Below are 21480 nucleotides of genomic sequence, written 5' to 3' on the forward strand. Positions count from 1 at the left end.
GTTTTACCTTCTTCTAATTACAGTAGCGCTGCCTCCATGTATAAAGCTCCAGCCTCTCCACATTAGAACACTGTTGACTTTTCTGAGTCTCTTCACCATAAGGCTGCTGTTCTGGAGCTGCAAACAGTCTCTCAGTCTGAATGGAGAACAGCACACAGCCGTTCATCCACATCACATTTCCCTCCTTTCCCTTTCTGTCCTGCTGCATTAACAGGAGATGTTTCCTCCACAGCCTTTTCTCCTCCAGTCTTCACTGACGTCCATGTGATCCTGGGTAACATGACTCAGTCTGAGGCTCGGGCAGCGTGTAGAGGAAATCACACTGACCTCGTCACTGTGTCCTCTGAGGAAGACAACTCTGAGCTGGTTAACATCATGATGAAGGCTGGAATCAATAACAGCTGGATCGGTCTCTATCGCAATCAGTTTAGTAATATGAAATGGTCTAATGGTGATCCTGTAACATTCAACCTGACTCGGGATTGTACATGGACCTACTGTGCTGCTATGAAGGCTGATGGTGGATGGGAAAGTAGACAATGCACAGGGACAATATACTTCATGTGCTATGAACAAAGTAACTTTTGATCCTATATAACCATTTAAACTTAAATATTACATATAAATGTATTGATATCTTATTGCTGCACTTTTCACAGATGCTTTATCACAGACTCCTATTTATCATCTGATCCTTGAGAGTAAGACCTGGTATGAAGCTCAGAGTTACTGCAGGAGGAACTACACTGACCTGGTCAGCATCAGAGATCAGCAGCAGAATAAAGAGGTGAAGATTAAGGGGTTAAACAGCACCAATCCCTTCTGGATCGGCCTGCTGTGTGATAACTGGCAGTGGACTGATGGAGGAAACTCCGCCTACAGGAAGTGGGGGAGCGCTGAACCTCAGTCATTAACAAACCCCTGTGTAGTCCTGAGTGGAGGGAACTGGTCTATAGTGTCGTGCAGTGAGAAACACTCTGCTCTGTGCTACAGCTGTAAGTGTCCACTTTCATAACATTGTCTCTGTCTCAGCAGTCCTCTGTGTGATGATGAGGGCACAGCTGGTGTGTGTGTGTGTGTGTGTCTCTGTCTCTCTGTCTCGCTGCTATGAAGTGCAAAACAAAACGTTTTGTTTTTAGCAATTTATAAAATAAAAGCTAAAACCCAACACTTTATTTCACAAAACTGAAATGAACAGACTTATTAATTCCTCCTGAAGCGTTGTTTACAGTCAGTGGACATTTAAACTGCATCAAACATGAAGATTATTATTACTGCTGTAGGAATCCACATTAACGACTAGACCTTGAATCATTAGATTAGATTAGATTAGATAAAGATTAGATTAGATTGTCTATAACAGGATAGTCTGATTGTGTAGAGATGATTAGGTGGTCTGTGTTGAGGCGTATCAGCAGGTCAGGGTTCCTGTGGACTTCAGTCCACTATGTTCTAGAGCACAGGTGTAGATCAGACCTGGGATTAAACTCAAAGACTCACGATAACATGTAACGCTCAGATTTTATGTTTAAGCTAGTTACACTAATATGGGCTCTAGAATCTAACTTTATGTATTAAAAAGCGTGTGTGTGTTGAGAGTGATGAGTCGGTCTCACCCCGGCAATAATGAAATGTTCCGGGAGCACGACAACGGAGTAAGATGGTAGTGGAAACGACCTTCGGCGTCACTGCCGACCTCTCGCTACCTGTTAGCGAATTCTCGCGAGAGCCGCTTTTCGGGACCACCTCCTATTGCTTGGGGTAAAACAACCCTAAATGAAACCTTAAAGGGGCACAGCTGCTTTACCTTTATAAGCTTTTGCCATCTCCCCCCCCCCCCCCCCCCCACTATAAAAAGCCTTTTATTTGGCTGCGCTACAAACACATGCACCTTATTTATTAATAAATGATTAAATGTACTGTGAGATAAACAGGACGTGGTTATGGACACAGAACAGATCCATTTATGAAGAAATCGTTCAGTGTGTTGAATAATATCACAAAATCTCATGCTGTCCAGGATAGCATAACAGAGGTTTAGCATTGTGGCTACCTGGTATTACCAAATAACACCACAAGGTGGCCCTTCCTTTTAGTTGTGGTGGACTAGAGCTGAACGTCTGTTTAAATGATGTAGTTTTGCTATGTTTTATTCTCCTCTGTAAGGAGCGGTGCAGGGTGTGATGACTTTATTCTACAGATTATATACTGTAACTAATGAATGTAGAGTCACAGAGAACTCAGCTTGTACAGTCAGTGTTTAATACCGTAGATGTGCACTCTATTTCTATTTCATTGTGTTTCCTGCAAATCAAAGGAGAAACTTTATACACTAGCTATAAAATCTTTTAAAAGTAGAACATTCAGTGGACAAGCCACTCACATCTTCCTTTAAAGACTCTGTGTTTTTAATTTATCTTACACTAAAGGTCATAAAGTTTGCTAATCCAATATGGATTTATTAAATGCAGCTGCAGACGTGTCACTATTTCCTCACGAAAGCTTGTAATAATTGCTGCTTTATTTTGAATTTACAGTAGAACCTTGGATTACGAGCATAATTGGTTCCAGAAGCGGGCTAATATATAAAAACACTTGTAAATCGAAGCGAATTTCCCCCATAAGAAATAATATAAACTCAGATTATTCATTCCACAACCAAAATAAAAAATACGTAAAAATAATACAAAATATCAAGTAAAAATCAAACAAATCAACCTGAAACCTTAACTTAACCCATGAAAAAAGTAAAAATAAATTGCAACAGATAATTCTGAGATAAAACACTTGCTCCTTGGTACAATAGTCATACTCGCGCCCTAAAGAGAGCAACCCGTAACCTCGAGCGAAAATGGAGAAAAACTAAATTAGAAGTTTTTCGAATTGCGTTTAAAGACAGTATGTGCAGCTATAGACGGGCTCTAAAAACTGCTAGGACCGAGCATCTTAGCCAACTGATAGCAAAAAACCAAAACAATCCTAGGTTCTTATTTAGTACAGTGGCTCGCCTAACAAAACTTAAGATGCCTGCAGAGAGTACTCCACAACATTTTAGTAGTGAAGATTTTATGGACTTCTTTAATGAAAAAATCGATAGCATAAGGAAGAAAATAACGGAGATTTAACCTCTAATAGCATCTCATGATCTAGTTCAGCCTAAAGTTTCACATTTAGATTTTCAGTGCTTTACAGGTGTAGGACAGGAAGAGCTTTATAAACTTATCACCTCATCTAATTCAACAACGTGCCTGTTAGACCCAATACCAACCAGATTTGTAAAAGAAGTGATGCTTACAGTTGGAGAGCCACTTCTGAACATTATTAATTCTTCATTATATCTAGGTCACGTCCCTAAACCTTTGAAGCTGGCAGTTATTAAGACGCTTCTTAAAAAATCTAATTTGGACGCGAATGAAATAACAAATTACAGACCGATTTCAAACCTCCCCTTTATATCAAAAATATTAGAAAAAGTAGTATCAGCTCAAATATGCACATTCTTGCAGGAAAACAACATCCTAGAAGAATTTCAGTCAGGTTTCAGGCCCCATCATAGTACAGAAACTGCACTAGTTAAGATTGCAAACGACTTGTTTTTAGCTTCAGACCAAGGCTGCATCTCAATACTAGTCTTATTTGATCTTAGTGCTGCATAAAAGATTGGATGACCAATAACTTTCTTTTACTAAACTCAGACAAGACAGAGATATTACTCATCGGCCCAAAAACCAGCACACAACAGCTTTCACAATTCAGCCTGCGTTTAGAAGGATGTACTGTTACTACTAGCTCAACAGTAAAAGACCTGGGCGTGATATTAGATAGTAACTTGTCTTTTAAAAATCATATTTCCAATATCACAAAAACAGCCTTTTTTCATCTTAGAAATATTGCCAAACTTAGGAGTATCCTATCCGTATCTGATGCAGAAAAGCTAGTTCATGCATTCATGACCTCCAGACTGGACTATTGTAATGCATTACTAGGTGGTTGTCCTGCATCCTCAATAAACAAGCTTCAGTAAGTCCTAAATGCAGCCGCCAGGGTTCTCACTAGATCTAGAAAATATGATCATATAACCCCAATATTATCATCCCTGCACTGGCTACCTGTTCAATTTAGAATTAATTACAAAATAGTACTACTTACATACAAGGCTTTAAATGGTTTAGCTCCCACATACCTAACCAGTCTTTTGAAACGCTATAATCCACCACGTCCCTTAAGATCACAAAACTCCGGACTTTTTGTAATTCCCAGAATTTTAAAATCTACAGAAGGGGGCAGGGCATTTTCAGTAGACTCAAGACGCATCTCTTTAATCTGGCATACGCGTAACTCATCCCATAACCTCATACTTCAGTACATCTATCCTGAATGGCAACTACGCTAATTCTCTCCATCTTTTCTGTACTTTTCTACCCATCCCGAGGCATCTGGAGATTGTGCCAGCTTTAGTAGACAAAGGCCAACCCTGCAAGGTTTCTAAGGCATCTAGAGAAGGACCAGCTCCAGCTGGATTCTGCTTTATGATGGCTGGAGCTACACATCCTGCTCCTGTGCTCCCAGTGATCCAGACCCCATCTGCCCTCTGCACCTACTGACTCCCTGTGCTGAACTGGACTTCATGTTAATCTACACAACTTCTGTTATATTGAACTTTCACCTGCACAACACACATGATGTTATTTCTATCTGTTATCACCCAGATGAGGATGGGTTCCCTGTTGAGTCTGGTTCCTCTCAAGGTTTCTTCCAATTGCCATCTCAGGGAGTTTTTCCTTTCCACTGTCGCCGTCACCCTTGGCTTGCTCATCAGAGACATTTCATTCATCATTCATTATTATCTAGACACATTTTTCTCACACATACACAATTCCAAATATTTTCTTTTCTCTTCTTTTCTAAAAAAAAAAATAAAAAAAATATTGAATTTCTTGTGAAGCTGCTTTGAGACAATGACCATTGTTAAAAGCGCTATATAAATAAAATTGAATTGAATAATTGTTTCTGTTAGTGTGTTTGTGCATGTGTATGTGTGTGTGTTTGTAAGTGCACGCGTTGTGTATGTGTTGTGTGTGTGTTTGTCTGTGTGTGTGTGAAGCTAAAGTAAAAAAAGAGAGGATGAATGACTCTCTCCTTCTCCCCCCTCTCATCTGCACAGTAACTCTTTCTCCCCTCTTATTTGAGGGGGCTACTGTGCAGGATGACTTTCACACACACACACCCACACACACACACACACACACACACACACAGTACAGTCCAATCCAATCCAACTTTAATTATAGAGCACTGTGCTTCACACAGCCTAACAAGAATAGGTTACATCACACAAAAGAAAATAGTATCAGTTTAAAAAAAAAAACAGGAATATCAGTCAACAAATAAAACAGTCTAAGATGCAACGGCAGATTATTCCATAGTTTACGACCCGCGACAGAAAAGGAACGGTCCCCCCTGAGTTTTCTCAGTTTTTTGGGGACAACCAAACGAGACTGAGCAGCTGACCTATTGTAAGAGGGTGAGCAGGGCAGTGGGGCTGGAGCATGTCTGACGTCAAATTCAAAAATTAAAATTAAAATTCAAATTTTATTTGTCACGTACACAGTCATACACGGTACGATATGCAGTGAAATGCTTTTTCGACTACCAGTGACCTTAAAATAAAAGCTTAAACATAAGAATAAATATAAATAAAAGGTAATACGGTAGAAAATAAAGTTAACTGGTAAAATATACTGTACAAGTAAAAATAAAGATATATTGCAGTAAAAGAAATATTGCAGAAAAATGAAATTAACTAGTAAAAGTAAAAATATACTGTGCTACCTAAAATAAAATAAGAATAAAAATATACTGTCCAAATAAGAACAAAATATATATAATATAGAAATATGAAAGAAGAAAATAGAAATTTGTCCATAAGTAATTAAAAAAATGGCTGAGGTGTGCAAATATGCATAAAGTGACTAACTTCTTAAAGTGTCTTATTATTAAAGTGATTTGTGCAGTGGTCCATAATGAAAGTATAAGTATATAGTGCAAAAATTGTGCATGAATGTGTCCATAGTGTCCATTAATGCCCACTTTTGGATGTAAAAGAGATGATATTAGTGCTGTATTGTGTTGTGGTTGAGAGACCTTATGGCCTGCGGGAAGAAGCTCCTCCTCAATCTCTCTGTGTTGGTCTTCAGGGAGCGGAATCGTTTCCCAGACCGCAACAGAGAGAACAGTCCATTGTTGGGATGGCTGAGGTCCTTCACCATCTTCCTGGCCTTAGTCCAGCACCGTTTTCTGTAGATCAAGTGCAGGTCAGGAAGCTCGGTGCGGATGATTCGTTCAGCTGAACGCACCACCCTCTGTAGAGCTCGTCTGTCCTGCATGGTGCTGTTCCCGAACCAGGTTGTGATGTTTCCCGTCAGGACGCACTCTATGGTGCAGGAGTAGAAATTCCTTAGCACCTTGGAGGGCAGTCTAAAGTCTGTGTGTGGAGGGAATTATGGTATTAAATGCAGAGCTGTAGTCGATGAAGAGCATTTTCACATAATTCCCTTTCCTAGCGTCCAGGTGAGTGAGTGATGTGTGGAGGAGGTGAGAGATGGCATCATCAGTAAAACGGTTGGGGCGGTATGTAAACTGTAGTGGGTCGAGTGTGTCTGGTAGTGAAGAAATGATGAAGTCTCTGACCAGGCGTTCAAAGCACTTCATCACTACTGAGGTGAGAGCTACAGGGCGATAGTCATTAAGAGAAGCAGGTTAAGGTTTCTTTGGGACAGGAACAATGATGGACTCTTTGAAGCATGTGGGGATCACCGACTGAGATAAAGAGATGTTGAATATCTCAGTGAACACAGGTGCTAGCTGGTCTGCGCAGGCTCTGAGGATATGGCCTGAGATGCCGTCTGGTCCTGCTGCTTTCCTGGTGTTCACTTTCTTGAAGGCTCTCCTCACGTCATGCTCGGTGATGATGAACGCGCTTCCGGTGCTGGCAGTGACTTCCTGTCTGCAGCCGTTAGCGCCGCTAGCGTCTTTAGCTGCAGCCTCGAAGCGAGCATAGAAAGTGTTCAACTCGTCTGCCAGACTCGCGTCCGCGTTCGTCACACCGGTTGTTGGTGCTTTATAGTCCGTAATTGTCCTTAATCCCTGCCACAGGCTCCTAGAGTCACTCTGTTGGAGTTGTGACTCTAGTTTTCTCCCTTTGCCTCTTTGATAGTCTTCCGTCCTTGTATGACGCAGCCTTGTACGGGTCCATGTCCCCCGACGCAAGTCCCACGTTATAGGGAGCGGTGCGAGATCTCAGAGCGCCGCGGATGGTTTTATCCACCCACGGCTTCTGGTTGAGAAACGTTCTAATAGTCTTTTTTTCCACGGTATCATCCGCTAGTTTCCCCATGCTGCTTCCGTAAACACGCTGACGTCATCATCGGAGCTGTTCCTGAACATGTCCCAGTCTGCATCATCGAGTGCGTCCTGTAACGCGGCCACCGATTGGTCTGTCCAACGCACGACCTCCCTCTGAACCGGAACTTCCTGTTTCAGCCTTTGTTTGTATTTTGGCATGAGAAAGATGGCGGCGTGGTCGGATTTACCAAACTGTGGGCAACATTGTGCCTTGTAGCCATCCTTGACCGTTGTGTAACAATGATCCAGTGTCCTTTCGCCCCTGGTGGGGCAGGTGATATGCTGATAAAAGTTTGGCACTGCGCGTTTGAGGTTGGCACTGTTAAAATCCCCCGCCACTATAAGCGCAGCGTCCCAGTGCTGTGTTGGGTGCTGTGTGAGTGCCTCATGCAGGTCGCATAAGGCAGTGTCTGTGTCCGCTTGAGGCGGGATATAAACGACGCTGACTATGATCAATGTGAACTCCCGAGGAAGGTAAAAAGGACGACACATGATGGACAGTAGTTCCAGGTTTGGTGTGCAGGAGCGTGTGAGAGGAACAACGCTCGCGCTGTTGCACCAGCTGCTGTTCACCATTAAACACACGCCGCCTCCCCTTGACTTCCCCGAGTCCTGTGTCCTGTCCATGCGGTGAACCGAGAAGAACTTGGCCGGCTGGATGGCGTGGTCTGGTACCGCTGGGTTTAGCCATGTCTCGGTGAAGCAGAGGAGATTGCAGTCCTGAATGTCTCTCTGGAACTTTATCCTGGCCCTGAGGTCATCGAGCTTGTTTTCCAGTGACTGGACGTTGGCAGAGATGTGTGGTGTGCACGGGCTCTCAGCCTGTTCCTGACGCCGGCTCGTTTCCCTCGGGGCCACCGCTTCGCATCGCGTCCTTTGTTCCCCCTCAGGATCTCACTCGGCCAGCTCGGATCCGGAGTTAAAAACTTTGAATTGTAAGTACATTGTATACCAATAGAAACAAGAGTGTCTCTATCATAACTAATGTACTCCATGGTGATGATTTAGCTTGTTTAAAGTTACTGAAAGATATCTCAAAAAACAAAAACAAAGTAAAATAGGTTGGAGCAGTCGTGACGGCAGCCGACCTCACCGGCGCCATCTTGGAATTTGTTATAGAGCGCTTAGCACTCTGTTCACATGCAAGGTTTAGGTCAACACCTTGAACTTCCAGCAGACCTCATTGTTCTGTTGTCTAGAGAATGAAGCTAACTGAACTTGGTCACTTTAAACGCCTTTACTGTATGTAAATAAAAAAAAGAAATACATAAATAGCTTGAATGGAGAAACAAAATTCCTTAACGACCATTATTGTAACATATATGTACATATCAGAAATAAAATTTCAATTTAATCCAATGAACACAAAAATAATGACAAAATGGTAATCTCTAAGCTTTTATTTTTTATTGATCAGATGATTTGTTTTATTTTTGTGGCATTAGATTTCAGTGTGTTCACGCTGTAAGGTGTAAATGAGTAAATTTAACTAAGGTAAATGAAGCATGTCTTAAAACATAATGCAGATCAAACAATTAGATAATTTGACCTTTATGCAAATTATATTTCACTTAAATACACAGATAAAAATGATGAAAAAATGGTGATGTGGACAAATGGAAGGAGGAAGGAAATGGAGACATCAGTGTGCGTTATTTTACAAAATATGAATATATTTAGTAAATGTATGAATTATACTTAAATGATCAAATACAACCATAAAGCCTGATTTAATTGGTACTGTAACATTAGTTCCTACAAACAATATATTTTGGATTATTTTAAGTTTACTGCATTGGTTTGTTATTTATTACAGGTATTGCATGTCATGGTATTTATTTATTTATGTGTTTTAATTTAGAAATTAATATTATATAATTATTATTTACAGTCTATTATTATTATTTTGTCTATATCCCTGCATGTGTAATATTTAATTTATTGGTTATGATGCTTATGTTAAGAGGAACTAACAAGTTACCTGTCCTGGGTAAAAAAAAACAGGTGAGAGAGTGACACGGTGTGAGAAGCACATGAGAAAAGTTCATATACTGTTGTGCTGTTTGGCTTAATAAAATAAGTTTTGCAAACTCAACTGTAGCCCGCTTTTTACCCACAGCCAGAGAGAGACTGGAGAATAGTCAGACAAGTCAAGAAAGAAGGATTACAGACTGGTGGCAGCGGCGTTTATTTTATTTTTATTCCCCAAATTTTTTTTTCGGATTTTTTCACCGCGGAAAATGGCTGCTGTCTGCCCGTGCACTCCGTGAGTTGTTTGTGTTTTTTTTCGGACTTTGACACAATTACTCGGGCAGTGTCTGAAGTAGAAAGGCAGACCAGATATTCTTCGTTAAACGTTGTGAGTTGGACAGTGCAAAAATGTCGCTGCGGTCTTCAGTGGAAAGCGTTGGTGACAGCGATGCTCCCGCTGATAATGAAGGTGCGCGCAACGGAAACCAAAGAGACACAACAACAAAAACTGTGGTGCATTACAGAGTGGAATTACCGCCATATTTCCGCGGAGATGGTAAGGACAAGGAGAGTTTCTCTTTATAGAAAACTAGATTGGAGCTAGCAGTTAAAGAATGTGCGGATGGACAACAATTAGATCTAGCACCCATTCTTCCCACTTGCCTTAGTGGAGATGCTCTGGGTGTCTTTGTCGCCCGATGTGCAACAGGATTTTGAGGACTGTGCAGCCAAGTTGAATGAAGTTTTTGGCAGGAAAGAATTTTTGCTACACTTCCAGACTTTTGTGAATGCTAGACAGCATTTGCCTAAAGAACCTTTAGAGGTTTATGCTGCAGAAATTACAAGGCTAGTATTAAAAGCATTCCCTAACTATGCTGTCAGCCAGCTGTGACAATGGAACGTTTCAGACAGTTTGTTGCTGGTTTGGATCCCATTCTCCAAGCTGTTGCATGTAAGTGGGAACGTGCACAGGAGGCCTTGAAACTCCTTCCTCCACCTGTTTTTGCACAAACTTTAACACCTCTTTCTGCTTCTCTTGCTTCACCTGATGAACCACTTTCAGCTATGGTGTCCACCAAGCATGAAAAAACTCAGTCAGACCAATCTGCTGGACTTTTTGATGTGGTTAAACAGCTCTCAGATGATGTTCGTGCACTTAAATTAGAAGTTTCTTGGCCTCCGAGTGGTGCAGTGGTAAAGCGCTCGCCCTATCATCCGGAGATCGCTGGTTAGAACCCCAGATGATACTGTTTTCCTCTCACAGCCGGAGGAACAGAGAGAGCTGATTGGCCGAGCTCTCTCAGGGGGGAGGGATGAGAGGTACTTGTGCTCCCACATTAATTACGGCTCTACAGCCAATCAGGGGCGTCTGTGAGCTTGCGCACGCGGAAGGAGCGGCTAGCGCTTTCCTCCTAGTGTGTTACTCCGCCCCTAACGGTGCGTGAGTGAGGAGTTTAAAAAGATGCGGTCGGCTGACCTCACGCGGTTTGGAGGAAACACGTGATAGTCTTCGCCCTCCCGGCTAAATGGTGGTAGTAGCCTTATTGTGGGAGCCGCCTAGTGACGGAGAGAAATTGGACACGACTAATTATGGGGAGAAAATTAGAAAAAAAAAAAGAAAAAAATTTGAAGTTTCTCAGCTTGGGAGAGACATTGCACCCATTCTGTTTGTTACCGCTCTTCCCATGACTTTGCCAGATACATGTATGACCCTGCAGTTGAACAGAGACCTGAGCGTGGGAGAGAGAGATATCGACGCTCCCCATCGGTGTCTCCGGAACGTGCTGTTTATTTATCTACACCCAGTTATCGAAGATCAAACAGGTCACACAGTGACCATCTCAAGATACTCTCCAGATCGCCGCAACAGACACTACTCGCCTACCTTTACTTATTCTCCAAATCATCGTGAGTATGATTCTTCCAGCAGCCGCGATCATTTTCATCACTACAGCCCAGACGGGCGGCGATCTCCTGACCATTCCAGGGACAGATATGCACATCAACATGATTCCTCCAGATACACCTCATCACATCCTTATGATAGACGCAGGTCCAGCTATGACTCACACCAAGCCCACTCAGCCAGGGAAAGACACCTAATCCCAACGGAGATGAGTCATCATGTGAGATTTACTGAAGACTCCACAGGGAAAAGAGTGGTAGCAGATGCTGGGGGCCTGCTGCTTTTGGTGATGAGGCCCAACAGGTATTGCCACCTTCATATAAAACTCCCACACGCTATGTAATGACTATTATTGAGAACATTGCCACCAAAGTTTACCTAGACACAGGTTCTGACATATCTTTAATTAGTGAAGCTTTCAGGATGTCTATTCCATGCTTGAGGACTAGAACTATGCAACGTTCTCTGCTTTTTCCTAGGGCAGTGACTGGTGACTATTTGGATAATTTAGGCACACTTCCTATAACCATCAGGCTAGGTACTGAAACTTTCACCCACACAGTTCAAGTAGTCAGGAATATTACACAAACAGTGATCCTAGGTTGGGACTTTTTGCTCACCCATCACGCAGTAGTAGATTTGCGGGAAGGTAGTTTTAAAGTTGGAAATCGCACTAGTGTTCCCCTTCTGTGTGCTACTGAGGCAGCTTCTCTAAGCTGCAGCGCAGTTACCCTAGGTCCTGTCTTAATTCCTGCTTTGTCACAGATGACTGTTTTAGCTAAGATTCAACCAGCTGTTGGTGTACCTGATCTTGATGTTGACTATACAGGTGTCTTAGAGCCAGATCCACCTAGTTATTCAGGTCTCTTAGTTGCACGCACACTAGCCCCTGTACGGGCAGGACTGACTTACGTCAGGGTAATGAATCCAACTACGGCTGTCTTGCAGCTTCCATGTGACACTCCCTCAGGAGATTTTCATCCGGTAGGCAGAGACACTGACAATGATTATTGTTTTGTGGAACCTAGTGTGGCTACCATTAAGGCGACAGTAGGGTCCTCCCCCCATCAGTCGGTACCAAAAGTTGATCTTAATCACACAGACCTTACTACTGAGTAGAGACAACAACTTGAGACTTTGCTAATGACCTACAGTGACGTTTTTAGCGTTCATGACCAAGACTATGGACGTACTTACATAGTCCGACACAGTATCAAAACATCAGAATCTTCACCAATCAAAAGACAAGTGCAGCAGCTCCTTTCACAAGACATAATTAAGGAAAGTTGTACCCCTTGGTCCTCACCTGTAGTTCTCGTCAAAAAACGCGATGGGTCTTACAGATTTTGTATTGATTATAGGAAATTGAACGCAGTCACCATCAAAGATTTATATCCACTGCCCTGCCCAGCAAATGCACTGGACAGTCTGTCAGGTGCATGCTGTTTCAGCAATATGGACTTATCAAGTGGATATTGGCAAGTTGAACTTGAGCCACATGACAAGGAGAAAACAGCATTTAATATAGGCAGTGGCCTGTACCAGTTTAAAGTTATGCCTATGGGTTTGACCAATGCCCCACCAACCTTTCAGAGATTGATGGAGCTGGTTCTTCGGGTCTTGCACTGAAAGGACTGTTTGATTTATCTGGATGATGTCCTTGTGTTTAGTCGCTCTTTTGCAGACCACTTACGGACCCTCAAGGAAGTGTTCAGCCGGTTTCGCTCAGCTGGCCTCAAGTTAAAAGCCAAGGAGTGTCACCTGGCACAATCTCAAGTGACTTTCCTGGGACATGTAGTTTCCAACCAAGGACTCCAGCCTTATGCGAGAAACCTTGAAAGGTTTGCAGATGGCCTACACCTAGAACAACCACAGAGGTGAAAGCGTTTCTTGGATTGTGTTCCTACTACCGTAGGTTTGTTAGAAACTTCTCTGTGATTGCTGTGCCACTGCATGCTCTCACACAAAAAGGAACAGTATTTAAACGGACTGTCGAATGTGAGGATGCTTTTCAGTCACTGAAACATGCTCTTACTCACCCACCTATTGTGGCACACCCCATCTTCACACAGCCTTTCTTCTTGTACACAGATGCTTCTCAGGAACTCAACTGTTCTGAAAGGAAATGGTCTACATTTGACCGTGAATTTTGGGCAGTTGTTTGGTCTGTAAGACATTTTAAACATTTCTTGTCTGGCAGTTCATTCACTGTGGTCACCAATCATAAACCCCTCCTCAGTCTAAAGAAGTCTGCAGTGGATAATGATCCAACTGGTAGACGCAGTCGATGGATACTTGAGCTGGATTTGTATGATTACATCATCGTGCATCAGGAAGGTAAACAGCATGCCAACGCTGATGCTATGTCCAGGCGTCCTAACGCAATGACCCAGAGCAAAGCTGTTCAATGTGCAATCTCAGCAAACACTGCCACAGACGGAATCAACCACGGAGGCAGTAACAGCAATACCAATAATGCTTCTGATCTCACAGACATCAGTCACACACTGTCGGTGGATTTGGACAAATTGCAGAAACAACAACATGATAATGCCTGTGTCAGTAAAGTCTTTTCATGACTAGAGAACAACGAAGCCAGACCACCAATTGGCCACTTGAAACACTCGTCCCCCATCCTGCGAAAACTGTGGCAAGAATATCCCAAGTTGACTATTCGTCAGGGAATCCTGTGCAGGAAAACCAAAACAAGTCCATACACGCCTGATACTTTTCAGGTTGTTATGCCTGTTGCGCATATCCCCACAGCTCTGATAGCATTGCATGGTAATCCATTTAGTGGTCATCTGAGTGCAGAGCGCACATTGCTAAGAGTCCAGCGCATTTGTTACTGGCCATATATGTCCCGTGATATTCACAAGTTTTGTACTGAGTGCTTGCCATGTCAAAAACGGGGTTCTCCCACTCCACATGAAAGGGCTCCACTACAGCCAATCCAAGCAGAAAGGCCATTTCAAATGATTGCCGCGGACATCACTGAGCTACCTGTCACTACACAAAGCAACAGGTATGTTCTTGTAGTCATGGACTATTTTACATGCTATGTCAATCTCTTCCAGCTGAAGGACCAATGTGCAACTACTGTGGCAAAGTGCATTTTTGAGGACTACATACGACAACATGGCTTACCAGAGTCCATTCACACAGACCAGGGCAGGCAATTTGAATCGGACCTCATTAAACATCTCTGCACATTACTGGGCATTACCAAAACACGCACATCTCCATATCATGCCCAATCAGATGGCCTGGTAGAAAGACTAAACAGGACGCTGAAAGATCAACTTCCTAAGTACTGTATATATCACACACTGGAGGCGAATGGGATCAGTATTTGCCACAAGCTGAGCTGGCATATAACTCGGGTGTTCATTCTGGCACAGGATTTTTCCCGTTCTTCCTTGTTCATGAAAGGGAACCAAATTTGCCACTTGATGTCATGTTGAACTGTTGTCCTGCATTGACCTCATCAACACCAGGTATGCCAGCGGCTTATGCCAAGCACCTTGCCCTGCGTTTGTCATATGCTTTCAAAGATACGGCTCAGAACACTGCTACAACTAAACAACGTCAGAAGACTCAATATGACAAGAAGTTGGTGTTTCACCCTCACCAACCAGGTGACCTTGTTCTTTTGGATAACCCTGCACAAAAGATGCAGAAGCTTGCTCCTAGATGGAAAGGGCCATTTGTGGTCCAGCGACGGATGAGCAGAGATGGATGCCCAGGTGTCACCTATGAGATCAAGGATCCTAGAGACGCACGTTTAAAGTCATGGGTTGTTCACCATAACAGAATAACAGATTGAAGTCATACAAAGGGGTTTTACCAGCTGCTCCGCTTATCCCTCATGCATCTCCCATGTCATCTAGAGCTGGCACATCAGTGCCTCCAACTCCTTGTCTCACTACATTGTCAGGGGCTCTTTTTTTTCACCCTCCAACTCCTTCTTACGTTCCTGCCACGGCTGAACGGCAGAGCCTAACCATTCCAACCAGGACTGTTCCTCAGGGCAGGAATAAACCCAATGTTAATCTAACTGACCCTGGTTCATCTTCACCTGTTACCAACAGTCACGTTGGTGGACGCGCTTCACTTAGCCATGGGCCCGTGCAGGTCACATCTCGTGCAGGTCGTCAGGTTAGGCGGCCACTTAAGTACAGAGACTTTGTGCTCTAACGGACTTAATTGAATAGTAACAGCATCTTATGTGTTGTATTTTGTTCTTTGGGTGCTATAACTGGGTGTTGCACTGCAATTTGCATGTAAATTTTTTGAGTAGGACTCAGGCTAAACACTACCTTTTTATAAGACTATATTGCTGTTTTATGTGTAACTCAAAAAAAAATTGTTGCTGATGTTTGCCAAGGTTGCCCTTGTTGTTTTCTCTCATGTCTGTTATTTATTTTCTCACTGGTTTATTGAAATGAGGACATTTCTACTCGTAGCAAGGGAAGACTGTAACCTTAGTTCCTACAAACAATATATTTTGGATTATTTTAAGTTTACTGCATTGATTTGTTATTTATTACAGGTATTGCATATCATGGTATTAATTAATTAATTTATTTATGTATGTGTTTTAATTTAGAAATTGATATTATTTAATCATTATTTACAGCACATTATTATTTTGTCTATATCCCTGCATATGTACTATTTAATTTATTGGTTATGTTGCTTATGTTAAGAGGAACTAACAAGTTACCTGCCTTGGGTTCCCAGGGGAACAGGTGAAAGTGTGACACGGTGTAAAAGAAGCACATGAGAGAGAGTCGTGCTGTTTGGCTTAATAAAATAAGTTTTGCAAACTCAACTGTAGCCCTCTTTTTAACCACAGCCAGAGAGAGACTGGAGAATAGTCAGACAAGTCAAGAAAGGAAGGGTTACAGTACCATCTAACATTTTATTTTCTATTAATTTTATGTTTTGCTGGCAAAATACATTTTAGCCAGAGACGTCTGCTCGGTCTTGTTATTTTGTTTTAACACTAGATTTACTAGGCCTGCGCAAATTTGCGTAAATTCCCTGGACCTCACACCTACTAGCATCACTGCACAGTTTATCAAACTGTGTACACTGTTGGCAAATACTGTAGGTTTTTTTTTTTTAGATGAATTAACAAGACAGAGTGGATGTCTATGCCTAAAATAGATAGGTTTGAATACATTGCTGATTAATGATAGCAATTGAATCAGACTTAATAGTTGGATTTTATACCTTTCTTTTTATTTACTGTATCGACAGACGTATTATGATTTCTCTATGTTATTTATTTCTTTATATTGTGGCGTGGGCGGGGCGGCGGCTGACAACCAGCATGCCTTGGTAAAACGCTACATTGGTTTCAGAAACGCTACATTGGTGTCAGAAGTGGGATGGAGAGTAACGGGTTGGAGCGCACTATGAAGGACCTACTAAAAATCCAAGCGGGCCGCCGAGTAGCGGAGCGACTACTCGTGAAGAAAAAGCTCTTTACCGACGGAGCTAGCGCGAGCACACCACGGCAACCAAAGCGGAGCGGCAAGATGAAAATCCCGGCACTGGATCTCGGGGCGAAGGCCGACGCTGCGCAAGCGCCGGAGCAAGCTACAGCTCAGTGCGCCGTCAGCTTCAGCTGCGCCTTCCTTACTACAATGACTCTGTTGAACCCCATGCATTCCTCGTCCAAGTGGAGCTAGCCGCCGACTTCTGCTGGTCCCCGGCGGAAACAGCTGTCCGGGTGGCTCTCTCACTGGAGGGCGACGCGCTCCGGGCGCTGGAAGACTTCCGGACCGAAAGGTGTTTGGGTTAGTGGCTTCGGACCTGTTTGTGTGTGGTGTGTGTGACGTGTGAAATGTGCTCTGGTTCATGGTTAGGCTGAATTGGAGGTAGGCTCTGTGTGAATGTGCTGCTCATGCTGTTATATGACTGCGTGTGTAAAATAAAGTACTCCCAGCCATTGCATTGGGCAGCAAGTAAGCTCACTTGTCTCTCCAACATCATTTCCGGCGGTAAAACACTACAGTATATTCCCTAATTGTGACTTGAATAAATCGGCTCACATCGGAGCGTGCTGGCGTGTTGGAAAAGCCAGCGTTTATCTATCGAGTAGCCTATACTGTATAAGTGTGAGTCGAGGGTTTATACACGCCGATAAATGAATTTTAGATGGATTTTAAAGCATCTTTTTTAGGCCTAAATATTCATTTTAATTAATGGCCAGGTGTATTACGAAGTTGTTCTCTGCACGGTGTATCTGCACGGAGAGATTGTGTTTGTGTCCGCGCGAGCGTCTCATACTGTACTGTAAATGTGTATGCACGGAGAGTTTGTATATGTGTTTGTGATGTCATGCTTCCAACCAACCAACCAACCCTGGCCTCCAAACTCAGAAGCTACGTGTCATAGCCGATAACTGCTCCTTTGATCTGCTAGTTACAGCGGGGCGTCGACTGTTGATCAGTGTAAAGTAGCCTGTACTAGCCAAGCTCTTACCCAAAAATAGTGTAAATGTCTGCAACAAACACTAACCATTAAAATGTTAAATTTAATTAAACACACACACACACACACATATATATATATATATATATATAGATTAGATTTATTAATTAATAAATATTTAATTAATTAATATTTTCATTATATATAAACTCATAGGGTACTTTTACTACGCTGAAGTATTACTTAAAGCTGTTTATTCATTTCTCTTTTATTTGCTTACTTACTTACTAACTAGAGAATGCTTAAGTAAAGAGCTCTAAAACAACTTCAATATGAATGACAATGAAATATTACAGAACGGGCATTTTTTAGTATACTAATACAGTACTAATGAATGGAGGAAGCGCAGTTAAAGCCCAGGGATTCTGCGTGCTGTCGCGTTGTATTCAGCGAGTAGCGCATATTTTTGTTTTTGTTGCACTTCATGTCTGTAGTTTTATCGATTAATCTGCTCACTTTCACTTTGCAAAAGGCAGTGTTTATTGTTTAGTGTATATTTAAAGCACAAACACAATAAAACAATATTGTTTTAGGCTTTTTGCACACATGCACGGGTGCATTACAATAATAAGAAGAATAATAACAATAATAATAAATTCGGAGCACTACTACTACTAATACTACTACTTATAATAATAATAATAATAATAATAATACTGAATGGAGAAAGCGCAGTTAACAAACTATCATCATAAAAGGAGAGAAGAAAATTAAGAATAAATACATATCAGTATTTACAGTTTGGTAACTGTATGGGCGTCTAAGAGAGATAACACGTTTTCGGCTTCAGTAGACACAAAATACTTCAGACTGAAACACAACTGCCCCCAACAGGTAATGAAGGGCATTTTCACAGCTTGCCGCGGGATCCCTTTTCTCGAAATGTGCGTTTTTAATGGCCAGATCTGTAGTTTATTATCTGCTGTAGTAGATCTGATTTATTCAAATACAAAAATAAAGCTTTATATCCTCAAGAGGGATCATTACATTGTTTTAGCATAGATCTGCTCCATCTAAAGTACTGTGACACTAAAAAAAAAAAAAACATCCGACAGTTCAGAAGCTTCAAATAGAATTAACAAACTAATGAATTTTTGTCAAAACGTTATAAAATCAAGTAAAGCTAAATCCCTAAATCTCCTTATTAAATATCGCTAAATATTAATGCGGGAATGAATGGCGAATTGTCGATATTTCACGGAAGCATATATACAGTATATGAGATAGTTGCTGAGATGGTTACTTATACGCAATGAACTGTAAGGGACCACCACTAGAGGTCGCTGTTTGTCATTTGTAGTTTTTGTTGGCTGACTCAGTTTCCCAGAAGGCACCTCGGTCAGGTGATGCGAGTGCACACCTGAGCCTAGGTAGCCATTAGTCCATCTATAAATAGCTGTGTAGACTGGGCAACTGGGTCAAGCATTATCAGTTACACAACTGTCATCTATGTGGGCATTTATGTGTTGTTTTTATTCAGTTTGTATTTTGATTTAGGTTATGTTGAGTTGGGCTCTCATACTGGCAATGTTTTCTGTAGATGTTCTGTGTGTCTATGTTTGTGGAGCTGACTCAGTCATGTCAAGTGTGGTGATGTCCGTCCCCGTTTTCTTGTGTGTTAAGCTAAAGCAGGTAAATAGATAGGTGTGTGTTTGGCTAGGAGCGTGTTTAGCTAAAATCTATTTTGAGCTAACTGTCTTCTGCTTCTTGCCAAAGCCCCTTTGTGTCTCCAGCCTTTCTGTGTTTCCTGCCTCCCTAGTTTCCCAGTGAGCCCAGCCACTGGGTGTCGCCCAGCCCAGCCACTGGGTGTCCCTCGTCTCTGTTTTTCTGTGCCCCGATTCCCTAGTGTTGTGTTGAGCAATCAGGTAAGTGTAGCTATGTGCATGTCAGGCTAAAGACATGCTTAGCTAGATGTATGTGTAGCTGACTGCCATGGTTAGTTAATAACCATGTTTAGCTAATAGCCATGTCTAGCTGATTGCCATGTCTTTAGCCTTAGTCCTGTCTTTTGTTCCTTGTCTCTCCTTGTCTCTCCGGGTGGCTAGTCTCGTCATGTTTCATCCTTTTTCTGCTCCACGCGTAGTTTGTGTGTCCTGTCACGTGTATTGTCCTTCAGCCTGTGTTTCGCCACAGGGCGTTTGCTGGGAGTCCTTCAACCTGTGTTTCGCCGCAGGGCGTTTGCTGGGAGTCCTTCAACCTGTGTTTCGCCGCAGGGCGTTTGCTGGGAGTCCTTCAGCCTGTGTTTCGCCGCAGGGCGTTTGCTGGGAGTCCTTCAGCCTGTGTTTCGCCACAGGGCGTTTGCTAGGAGTCCTTCAGCCTGTGTTTCGCCTCAGGACATTTGCTAGGAGTCCTTTAGCCTGTGTTTCGCCACAGGGCGTTTGCTAGAAGTCCTTCAGCCTGTGTTTCGCCACAGGGCGTTTGCTGGGAGTCCTTCAGCCTGTGTTTCGCCGCAGGGCGTTTGCTGGGAGTCCTTCAGCCTGTGTTTCGCCGCAGGGCGTTTGCTGGGAGTCCTTCAGCCTGTGTTTCGCCGCAGGGCGTTTGCTGGGAGTCCTTCAGCCTGTGTTTCGCCGCAGGGCGTTTGCTGGGAGTCCTTCAGCCTGTGTTTCGCCGCAGGGCTTAAACGTAGTGTAACAGGTATTAGAGGCTGTCTGTGTCCTGCCAGATAGCCCATGTGTAACCCCATGTTATTAAGTATTGTTTGAGTTTGTTTGTTCCTTTGTTTGTTTTGTGTTTATTATTTATACTTCTGTCACTATCACTATTAAAAGACTCTTTTGTTGACACAAACCCACTGCATTTACGCCTGCTCTATCAGCCCACGACGATCAACATCTGCCATTACACCCAGTTCGTGACAGAACGCATAGATGGTATGCATAATCCCTTGCGCCATCTGCTAAGAGAAATGAGAATCACAGGTTCGAAAAGGCAGAAAACGGCATGACCTGCGCGCAGCTGTCAGTGATTTCACGTAAATAAGAGCAAAATAGCTTTATACTGGCTTTTACTGGTGCGCTTTTGAAAATGTAAGCATGCAGGGTGATTAAGCTCACAGATCTAAGAAAAGTCATGAAAATAGGATCATGGAATTTGATTGAATGTGAAGTATCCCCATAGCGGTCAAATGACCGCTGCTTGGCGCTTCTAGTGTTAACCATTTATGTTGTACAGTAAAAGCTTTAAGTGTGTCGTATGGGTTTGGGGGATTTGTGTGCTTGACAGCGACAGTTGAGCAGAGTTGGCTTAGTCCAGGTTGTGGCCCAGAACCTCTGTCTCTTTGATGTCACTCTAATCTCTCCTGTTTTTCTTTGTCCTGTTTCTTCTGTCTCTCAGGTGTCCATGTGAGTGATTACCCTATGCCCTGGGAGGACGTGCTGGATTACTGTACTGAAGGGAAAACGACTGGAGTTCTGAAAATCAATTCTGCAGATAAACAGAAAGTAGTGGAGTCTGAGCTCAGGAGGAGGAATATCAGTGAGCCGGTGTGGGTGGGGCTCAGACAGAGTATACTCCTCGGGTTCTGGATCTGGGTGGATGGGACAGCTGTGTACGAGTACTCTAACTGGTATAAAAGGGAACAGCCTGAGGGTCCACTCACACAACACTGCGGCGCCGTCGTCCCTCCGAACTACACATGGAGTGATAGGAACTGTAAGGCTCATTATAAAGCTCTGTTTTACACCAAGTGTCCTTAA

At 42.8% G+C, this 21480-nt stretch overlaps 1 protein-coding gene across 1 annotated transcript; it reads left to right on the top strand.

Annotated features, from left to right (window-relative positions):
• Nucleotides 1-375: 375 nt before the first annotated feature.
• LOC128506945 (macrophage mannose receptor 1-like) lies at nucleotides 376-21480 on the top strand. The gene is made up of 3 exons (XM_053477558.1): nucleotides 376-409; nucleotides 660-995; nucleotides 21119-21480. Exons 1-3 carry the CDS (start codon nucleotides 376-378, stop codon nucleotides 21478-21480), a joined length of 732 nt encoding a protein of 243 aa, XP_053333533.1.

Source organism: Clarias gariepinus, chromosome 18, assembly GCF_024256425.1.
Source record: "Clarias gariepinus isolate MV-2021 ecotype Netherlands chromosome 18, CGAR_prim_01v2, whole genome shotgun sequence".
NCBI lineage: Eukaryota > Metazoa > Chordata > Actinopteri > Siluriformes > Clariidae > Clarias > Clarias gariepinus.